At 37.9% G+C, this 10836-nt stretch overlaps 1 protein-coding gene across 1 annotated transcript; it reads right to left on the bottom strand.

Annotated features, from left to right (window-relative positions):
• Positions 1-2282: 2282 nt before the first annotated feature.
• On the bottom strand, positions 2283-10450 carry LOC148911739 (alpha-1,6-mannosyl-glycoprotein 4-beta-N-acetylglucosaminyltransferase-like). The gene is made up of 5 exons (XM_089029089.1): positions 10350-10450; positions 4814-4855; positions 4546-4587; positions 4200-4241; positions 2283-4133 (listed from the first exon to the last, which is right to left on the bottom strand). Exons 1-5 carry the CDS (start codon positions 10447-10449, stop codon positions 2968-2970), a joined length of 1392 nt encoding a protein of 463 aa, XP_088885215.1. The 5' UTR covers position 10450; the 3' UTR covers positions 2283-2967.
• Between the last annotated feature and the right edge of the window lie 386 nt (positions 10451-10836).

Genomic DNA, 10836 nt, shown 5'->3' on the forward strand with positions numbered 1-10836 from the left:
TACCTTAGAAGTCCAAGACCGTAGACAGCCTACAAAACTATTCACTAATTTGTACAATTTTGCTAGTTAACTTTTTCATGGATTTATGGTAAGCAATCTAAGTAAATACGCGATAAAGTTCAAGTGTAAATTTTGCTACAAATTGTTTTATGTTTACACGTGTTACCAACATTAACCTGCAAATAGTGAGACTAATCCAGGCAATTTGAATGGTAAAATATTTACAAATACATGCAACATAACTGTCATATAAATACAAATATAACAAAAATACAATATAACTCTTTTGATTAATTATTAGAAACAAAAATATATATATACTGCAGACACGAGTGAAAAACGTCTGCGCATGCTTTTAATCCTTATGCAAATTAGTCAAAACATATGTAAATTTGACTTTCAAACATGACTGTTTGTAAATTGGACTTCACAAGATGCCAAAACTTAGTGTCCATGCTTGAAACTTAGGGCTAATTCTTTCATATTGTGTTTGTTAATACAGTATCTTGGTCTGACAAAAGTATACTCTTGAACTTTTTTGTATACTTGAAGAAAACAAACATTTATTTTCTCATTCAAACTCTTCAAAATTCTCAATCTCGTACCCAGAGCCCTTATTTCTTACTGCGCATGCTCGACGAAATAATTGGGCTCTGGAAAACTCCAAACCGGAAGACCCAGATTCTGGGTTTCTTGCACATGCGCTTTATGACAGACTAGGTAAATTCAAAATGGCGGACGATGTTCAACGAGCATGCGAATTTGCGCTTGGAAAATTAGGTTTTGAAGATGGTTTTCAGTTAAATTAACTCCGAAAATATCTATTGGATGGACATCAATACAATTTCCATTACAAAACCGGCAGACCTTTGAAAAATCCGGCCCTACTATGGCTGCCTGTTTGTAGCAATATTTAATCCTCTTGATGTGCCTTTGATTTAAACTTTATAACTGTGAATTTGAACATTATTTTCTGTGAATTTAAACTTGTTGATTTGAATCCAAACCGATTTTATTTGTGAATTTAAACTTTTGGATTTGAATTTAAACTTTTGGATTTGAATTTAAACTTTTGGATTTGAATTTAAACTTTTGGATTTGAATTTAAACTTTTGTATATTTAATCTTACTGGGGCGAGCTGCTCGGCCAGAGCACTGCCTCGTTGTCAAGTAGAGTTCCCGCCATCTTGGATTTTTATACCACGTTCATTATGGCTCATGATGTTGAGCACTTTTTGAGGTCTATATTAGACCGATCTGAGGCATTGATCAATCAAAGTGGAAGTAAAAATGATTCTTTTCTGAGTGACTTGTTGGCTCATGTGGAATTAGTCGGAAAGGCAGTGGAATTTCTGCATGAAATACGTCATGTGTCGCATATAGATTTTGAAGATTTGGAGAGATGGAGAGATGGAGAGAGTTGGAGCAAGTTTATTCTGACATTGAAAAGGAATTTATGAATATAAAAAATTTACAAAATCGAAATTATTTACAAAATTTACAAAATCGAAATTATTTTCCCAAAGTAGAGGATATTTTTCTTTTAAAGACTCCGCGATCTTTCTTCTAATTTCTCTTTCATCATCATCCTCCACCAGCATCAACATACCCGAAGCTATAATGGAGTCCCATTTCAAATGTTGAGACTCGTCATCTTCATCATCAAAACATCGTAACAAAGCGAACTCTAGCGCCTTTTTCTCTTTCTTAGGCTTTTCTCTAGCTTGCTTAGTACGATCATAGTTGCTTCCAGAGGCTGCTCGCAATCTTTCTGGACGATTTAATCTCCTGCACAAACCAGAAGAAGAACTTTCACGAAGCATGCTACTAGCTCGTCTCAAAGTTTCTTGAATTGTTGACGAAGTGGGTCTAGGAGTAGATGGGTCGGTACGTTGCGTGGACGTTTCAGAGTTATTTGAAAGTAGGACTGAAGCTTCGTTCAGTAGTTTGGAAACTTTCTTCTTTACTTCATCCTCCTCCTTTTTAATCATGAAAAGCAGCCGTATTATGAAAGCAAAGCAATACGAAATGAACGTGGTATAAAAATCCAAGATGGCGGGAACTCTACTTGACAACGAGGCAGTGCTCTGGCCGAGCAGCTCGCCCCAGTAAGATTAAATATACAAAAGTTTAAATTCAAATCCAAAAGTTTAAATTCAAATCCAAAAGTTTAAATTCAAATCCAAAAGTTTAAATTCAAATCCAAAAGTTTAAATTCACAAATAAAATCGGTTTGGATTCAAATCAACAAGTTTAAATTCACAGAAAATAATGTTCAAATTCACAGTTATAAAGTTTAAATCAAAGGCACATCAAGAGGATTAAATATTGCTACAAACAGGCAGCCATACCCTACAGGCTTTTTTGGTGTACTTAATTCGAGACGCCATCTTGTTTATTTTCCCTAGTACTGAAATTTTAACTTCCGGTATCTTTCTTTGTTCTCGAGAACCAATCACAGCACAGGAAATATTGGAGTTTTCCAGAGCCCAATTATTTCGTCGAGCATGCGCAGTAAGAAATGATGGCTATGATGGCTCTGGGTACGAGATTGCAAAATTCTTAGAAAACGTGCTTAAATGCACGCATGCGCAAACGTTTTTCTCTAGCGTCTATACTGCATAGATGAAAACGTAAACTGAATATGCCGATAATATCTTGGGAAGATGTAGAGTAAAAAGCGTAAATGAAATGAAATGAAATGAAAAAATGAAATGTTAATGTTAATGTAAAGCTGATGCGAAGTGTTATAATCTATCGGTTTCTAAGTTAATGCCTAGCGAGATGGCTTGCTATACGAAAAATAGCTGGATGTATAGCAAGCCATCTCTTCCTACCTATTCGATCTTTCCGTATATATCTTTAAGCATATACCTAGCTAGATGTAGTCCATACAGCTATTTCTCGTATAGCAAGCCATCTCGTCCTACCTATTTGATCTTTCCATATATATCTTGAAGTATATACCTAGCTAGATGTAGTCCATACAGCTATTTCTCGTATAGCAAGCCATCTCGTTCTACCTATTTGATCTTTCCGTACTTCAGTGATTTCAATTTTCAAACATTGACAAAGAATTCCTTTAGCACTGTTGCTCTGTGCCTTTAATTGCCCAGTATCTTTGTATTCCTGCCACAGGGTAAAGAGACCACACTGTCCCCTACCATCGCTGTTGCTGTAAGATAACTTAGCTCCTCCAAAGTAATCCTCAGGTGCGCTAACTCCACCAGATTCGACAATCAGCCTAGAAACACGTGCTGGAGTATAAAAACGCACTAAAATGTAGTCTCCTATCTTGATATTTTTACCCCAGAACATCCCATGGAAAGTAGTGTCATACGCAGATGTGATATTGTGTCTGTTATAGCTTATTATTGATGTATTGACTTCAGCATGAGGATTGTGACTGTCTTTGTATATCCGATAGGTAGTTTTAATGTCTTCAAGCGGGCGCACTTGGCCAACGAGAGATGAAAATGTGCCCACATGACGAAAGATTGGGGGACGACACCTCGCCCAAGCAGGATTCCCATGCAGATGGAAATCGTTGAATTGTCGATTCAATATATCAATAGGTAGTACCCAGAAGAAAGATTTGACAAACATTGACAATCGACCAATATCAGTGGTTCGATACATTATACCAATGAATCCTCGCGCACCAAACTCTAATACTGACCACGCTCTCTTCTCATTGGTTGTTATGAAATTCTTAATTGTCTTGAGGTATCCTTTACTTGTTGAGATATCGTCTTCGATCTGAAGATAGTATTCACCCAAATCTTTGGAATATTCAAATAGGAATGCGTAATCTAAGCACTGCTTGGATCGCCATTTTACTCTCTCAGGCGAGTCTCCCCACAGTCGCGGAAGGTTCTCGAGGCTTGGGTAAAACGACCGAGGCGCCGTGACCACCCGTAGTAGTCCAGAATTCATTTCCTTCGCAAATGAATCGGATATTTCTTTCCGTATGCTTTGGATAACAGTTGTATTGAAGTCTGTTATGAAGACTAAGATAAGGACTTCGCTTTTCTCATGTTCTTCCAATCCTTCCACTAACTCTTTTAACGTTTGGCTGAGGTAGCTGGCCGCTTTTGGTCGCCTAACTGTCGGAACACCGATCACAAGGAAAGCTGAAAGATGAATTGAAAGAACTGTAACTGTTTTTGACTTTAACCTTATTTACTATTTTAACTTACCTCGGGTTTTAGCAGCTTTTGTTATGTTACTTTCACCAAAACCTGGAATAATTTTTGAGTCAAAGTACGAGATATTAAGACAACGCATTTTGGATTCCACTCGACTCTACTGCACTGCACTTCACACTGCACACTGCACACTGCACACTGCACACTGCACACTGCACACTGCACACTGCACACTGCACACTCCACTCCACTCCACTCCACTCCACTCCACTCCACTCCACTCCACTCCACTCCACTCCACTCCACTCTACTCCACTCCACTCCACTCCATTCTTCTCTTCTCTTCTTGTATATAATTACCATTTTAGATATTTTAAAATATTTATAAATCACGTACCTGACGTTTTGACAGCTTTTGTCGTCACACTTTCACCAAACCCTGAAATAATTTTTGAGTCAAAATATGAGATATTTAGATAGCGCATTTTGGACTCCACTCGACTCTGCTGCACTGCACTGCACGCCACTGCACTCACACTGACCCCCACTGCGCTGCACACTGATCTCCACTGCGCTGCGCTCCACTCCACTCCACTCCATTTTCTCTTCTCTTCTTGTATATAATTACCATTTTTGATATTATGAAATATTTATAAATCACGTACCTGACTTTTTAGCAGCTTCTGTCGTGACACTTTCACAAAACCCTAAAATAGTCAAAATATGAGATTTTATAAGGTGGGCATAAAAGACTCTTCTCGTAGAAACGAATGGATTCTTTCACAGTTCCCTACGCCATCTTTGAAGGTAGTCGTGCCTTTGTATCGAAGCCAGATGAACGGCGAGCTTGCAATGATAGAGGCATGTGAATAATTGTCCAAGGTTTTAAAAAAGGTCTCGTTTCGATGCAAAGGCACGGCTACCTTTCAAAATGGCGCACGCTTGCACTCGCCCTCCGGTAAACCTTTTGTATCAATCTTCGGCTTACATCAACACCTTACGAATGTTAAGGGAAAGTTATTTTTGGACTTAATACCAACACGTAAGAACTTCGTATCCAATAATTCCATTTATCGATGTGGGAGGATATCTAGCACCAGGACAGGCTAGCACTGAGCATGCTCACACTCGCACATAGCTTTCTTCGGCTTATCAAAAGAATCAAGAAAAAGATCGATTCATGCTGCATCAAATCAAATCAAATTAAAAAAAAGGATCCTAAACTAGAGAAGAATACTATAAATGAACATAAGAAGCATTAAAAGCTATGTTTAAATTTCTTCAATGAGAATGAACACAGTAAAAATAATTCTTTAATTTTACGGAATTCTTCCGATTTACTTAGGGAAAATCATGGAACAAGAAAAAAACACGTTCTTATCATACACACTTGAATGAAGACAAGTTGAATAGCATTTCTAAAAGAATTTTTGTAGAATATCCGCTTATTTCACAGTGTAAGTAAATAGTTTTTGATTGAATATATTGCATCATATGAAAATGTTAGAGGAGACACTTGCTAGAAGGTCGAAATGTAGTAATTTGATACGCATAATGCAAGGCTCATGTAACCAGGAAGTATGAGGACCAGAGGAAACCCAATTTTTCAAGGGTGCAAGAACTTAGGATTCAGAATTATCCACGAGTTTGTACGTGCGGTAGTTTGATTACCGTAGTAAGTAAAACCGTATATAAAAACATCAATATATATTCACTCATAACTATATAACACTCCAACTCATATTTACAGCGCGTGTTATGTTTCAACGATCAACCTAACCGGCTCCAGAAGTCTTGCTTCTTGGGTTCCGTTGATCAAAACCGATAAATATTCCCGCGTATTTATGCACTCGATGGGCCTGTCGCAAAAACACGAAATGTGCCGGGCTGTATCTTTAATTTTTCGCAATTGACTTTCAGTTTTATATTATGGTATTCTACTATTGGGCAGTATATTAGGATGCAGTGGACTATGTTTTCAGAACCAACTATAAATATTGACATTTGTAAATGTCGTTCTAATATTCAATCTAGGTAAAAAATATGTATATTTTTTACTACTTTGGGCTCGTTTTTAGTCTGTCTAGTACTTGGCAAGATTGTAGATAAAGTCTGTGTAGAATGAACGATTAATTTCGCTGTTTTAGCGGTTAAGAGCGACTGTCCAGAAATATCGAGCAAAATCGAAAATTTGTGGCCACAATCAAAAAAATAAAAGTCCTTCATTTTTGGTCTGTAGACACTATTAGATGAGTTTATGAACGTACTGGGGTCGGTTTTTCGATCTACGTAAAAAATCCGGATTTTTTTGAAAAAAACGATTTCACCCCGTGTCGGTCTAAAAATTGCTCAAGAAACGGATGCGAATTACGCTTTCAAAAACATTCTCGCTCCAAGTGAAAACCCAAGTTACAATCAAATTTGCAACTGAATTCAAGAAAAGGGGTGTTGAACAATTGTTCCAGGTGATTTTAGACGTTTTAAACTAAACTTTAGATAGAAAAAATTGCATTCTTCCAGCACAGTTATTCACAGTCTCGATTTTACCTCACATTTATAAAAGCGATTTTTCGCATGTGGCCATTCTCCAATTTTTACAAAACTCAAGCTGTACAATGTTCAAATGATAGAATAACACGAACTACAAAAATTAGTTTGGGTTTTTCAACAGGCCTTATGAAAACTTTATGCGAATTTGGAAAAATTTGCCATGTAAATATGCAAATTAGCAGTTTGTTTACATCTCTACACCACAGATCACGGCCGCGAAAAAAGTCATCTAAAATAGTTTTAACAGCTTATTAATCCACACATTAGCCTATCTAAGGACTATAAGCATGATTGGCCTTCGTTATCATTTTAAACGATTATTTGTTGAAGTTAAGCCTACACTTCCGATGTTGAAGACACTCAGCTTGCTTGCCTCGGTGGCATTCCATCGGTGCGTAGTAAACTTAGTAATCATAAATGACTGTTAACATGCTCTATAAACGTTACTATTCCTCACTAGTGGTATCCAGCTTATCACATAGTATTTTCACATACTGAGTATGCTTGAAAGTTTGCATTACTTTGTAAATAAGCAGGGATCAAACCTGTCAAAGCGGATTATGTGAGCTGATGGCGTGACAAACGACAGTTTGCGCGGAGCCGGACGTGACGTCGTTTGGTACAGTACGTTTTTTATTGCCTGAACATCTTGTGATTTGGCATAAACTAAAGAGAATCACTCATTATCAAGATTTGTTTTTTTAGTTGTCATATGTTTTCTTGCTTGATCGAAGTCATGTTTAAAATTGGTTACATGTATAATGAGTGCAGTTGTAGCCTGATATACAATTCCCCTTCCCCTACCCCACTAGCTTCATGGCTGTACAATAGATCGAATGTATGATAGACTCGCCTGGTTTCGTGGAAGCGTAAATCTGATATAAGACTATGAGAAAAAAGAAAATACATTTTAAAGTATGTATATAACATTTTATGTCGATAGTGCGATTTGATAGAACTGTGATCTGAACATGACGTGTGTGTGGCCGAAATGTCCAGGAATTTGATAGTTTCAATCAAATTCCAAAAATTTGTTGTACATTACCAGGTAGACAAAAATAAAAGCAGCATTTAACAAAGTGTTTATAGTCAGTATAGAAATTTGTTAATTATGGTGAGCATCAGTTATGGAGGCTCGTGAATCATGTTCTTTTCAAGCTATCATTTGCGGTCATTGTGGGTTTGACCCAAAAGAAAGAAGTAGATCTGTCACTAACGTTCCTTTGACAAGATGTAAACGGGATATCGCCGAGGACAAACGATGTTTTAGTATAGTTGAAGTTGAAACCGAGGTCGAATTAATTCTCGCAAGAGTATGTATTTTTGAGCCCTCTAGAAACATAGACAGCCCTACAATCTGTCGGAATCACCGTGCGTTTGGGCGTCAGCTGGAAACGGACATCAGCGAAATGTTCTGTACCCGTAACTCTTTCTCAGCACAAAGCCGATGTCAAAAGGAATCCAAAAGCAGAGTGGGGTTTGAGCAAAAGTGGATCGAAAACTGTGTTAAAAGAGACTGGTGTTGTTCTTACTGTTGGTTCAGGAAGGTTGGTGGATTGTTAGCATTAAATTGACTAATATATACGGTCTATACGACGCCATGACTACTTGCGCAGTGCTCAGTCGTGAAATTGTGCAAGCTTGACGCTACTACATCATTGATTAGGGACTGGTTATAAAATATAGGGGGGGTGGGGGTGGGCAAAATCAGAATAGAATCAGTGTTTTTTATCGTGGCCCACATAAAATGATGCTGAAAATCCTGATGACCCAAAACCAGTTTAGAAGCAAAATTGCAGGCCCACCCATTTTAGTTGTCAAATTTTATCAACAGCCCACCCCTTTTAAGGAGTTCAAAATTATGTGTCCCATCCCCTGATTTTGCCCCCCAACCCCCCCCCCCCCCCCCCATACTTTATGACCAGTCCCTTGCACATATAAAAATAGTCTTGGGGAGGCCAACGAAGAGAGTGAAGTTATCTTACGAATGGAAGAATTGACTTTGTTAAGTCGAAAAACACGAGGGACGCAAGCTACTTGATTGCAAATCGATGTGGGATGTGGTTCGATGATTCTATTATATGAACTTATTATATAAACTAGTTCTTTGATGTCTGAATTCCATGAGACATTAGGATGCGTTCATAATGTATGGCAGAGAGTGGTGGTGAGGGGGGGGGGGGGGGGGGGGGGCAGATGAAATTTAGGGGGATCGGAAAAAGTTTTACCAATAAAAGGGGGTGGGGGTGTGGGTGGGTTGAAAACCTTTTTTCAGAGAAATGGGGGGGATGCAAAATTTTTAGAAGAAGCTACAAGAGTTTGCCAGGGGGGGTATATTATTTTTTGGGGGACTTTTGGGTGGTCTTAAGAATTGTTTTGTCATTTGCCCCCGCCCCTTCTGCCATACAATATGAACGTAGCCTTATTCAAATCGGGGTCTTTTTGTCGTAAAGAACAATATCATTGAAAGCTCATAGAGAGTCTTGATAACGAGTGATTCTCTTTAGTTTATGCCAAATCACAAGATGTTCGGGCAATAAAAAACGTACTTTACAAAACGACTTCACGTCCGGCTCCGCGCAAACTGTTGTTTGTCACGCCATCAGCTCACATAATCCGCTTTGACAGGTTTGATCCCTGCTTATTTACAAAGTAATGAAAGCTTTCAAGCATACTCAGTATGTGAAAATACTATGTGATAAGCTGGATACCACTAGTGAGGAATAGTAACGTTTATAGAGCATGTTAACAGTCATTTATGATTACTAAGTTTACTACGCACCGATGGAATGCCACCGAGGCAAGCAAGCTGAGTGTCTTCAACATCGGAAGTGTAGGCTTAACAAATAATCGTTTAAAATAATAACAAAGGCCAATCATGCTTAGATAGTCCTTAGATAGGCTAATGTGTGGATTAATAAGCTGTTAAAACTATTTTAGATGACTTTTTTCGCGGCCGTGATCTGTGGTGTAGAGATGTAAACAAACTGCTAATTTGCATATTTACATGGCAAATTTTTCCAAATTCGCATAAAGTTTTCATAAGGCCTGTTGAAAAACCCAAACTAATTTTTGTAGTTCGTGTTATTCTATCATTTGAACATTGTACAGCTTGAGTTTTGTAAAAATTGGAGAATGGCCACATGCGAAAAATCGCTTTTATAAATGTGAGGTAAAATCGAGACTGTGAATAACTGTGCTGGAAGAATGCAATTTTTTCTATCTAAAGTTTAGTTTAAAACGTCTAAAATCACCTGGAACAATTGTTCAACACCCCTTTTCTTGAATTCAGTTGCAAATTTGATTGTAACTTAGGTTTTCACTTGGAGCGAGAATGTTTTTGAAAGCGTAATTCGCATCCGTTTCTTTAGCAATTTTTAGACCGACACGGGGTGAAATCGTTTTTTTCAAAAAAATCCGGATTTTTTACGTAGATCGAAAAACCGACCCCAGTACGTTCATAAACTCATCTAATAGTGTCTACAGACCAAAAATGAAGGACTTTTTTTTTTTGACTGTGGCCGCCCCGTGCTCGATATTTCTGGACAGTCGCTCTTAAATAGGAATCATCTTTCACTGTCTTTAACTCTGCAGCTCGATCAGGCGGAAAAGAATAGATTCATTCACTTTAGCTTTTTTTTCTATCCTTACCTGAAGTCTTAATCCAACCAACCAGTAGTACGTTTGCAAGTAATATAAAGACGATGCCGAATAGCAAGAATTTAGCCAAAGTCTTCTTTGATCTACGCATTTCTTTTAGTGAAAACCTTAAAGTCAGCGTATACTGATGAATAGTGGATATTGTGAATGCAATGGTTTGTGACCACGAGAATGCGGACAGCCGGAGAGCAACAATGAAAATGAGGCAGTCTAAAGATAGACAAAACAGGGTTGTCCACTGAAAAGGCAGACAAAAACGCAAAGTTGGGTTTTAACGGCTAATGAATCTTGGGGGAGTGTGGATAAAGATTAAGTGTTAAAAGAGGATAATTGAATTTAATCGGAGTCATTTGTGACCCGGAAGTAGTTTTTCCTTACGACTGACCACAGGTAGCCCAAGCTCGGAATGTATGGGAGCTTGAAAAACAAACTTGCAGCGTGCAGAAAAACAAACTATTAAATGATTGTATCTTAAAAT

Source organism: Actinia tenebrosa, unplaced genomic scaffold (assembly GCF_029948245.1).
Source record: "Actinia tenebrosa isolate PJP-AT-01 unplaced genomic scaffold, QUT_ActTen_1.0 PGA_scaffold13__45_contigs__length_12533684, whole genome shotgun sequence".
Taxonomy (NCBI): Eukaryota; Metazoa; Cnidaria; class Anthozoa; order Actiniaria; family Actiniidae; genus Actinia; species Actinia tenebrosa.

Excerpts from the sequence above, each read along its gene's own strand:
- LOC148911739 (XM_089029089.1), bottom strand. The coding sequence starts at position 10,449 with ATGCGTAGATCAAAGAAGACTTTGGCTAAATTCTTGCTATTCGGCATC. Across the intron at positions 4,856-10,349 it reads TGGTTGGATTAAGACTTCAG|GGTTTTGTGAAAGTGTCACG; the intron begins GTAAGGATAGAA and ends TGACTATTTTAG. Across the intron at positions 4,588-4,813 it reads AGAAGCTGCTAAAAAGTCAG|GGTTTGGTGAAAGTGTGACG; the intron begins GTACGTGATTTA and ends AAATTATTTCAG.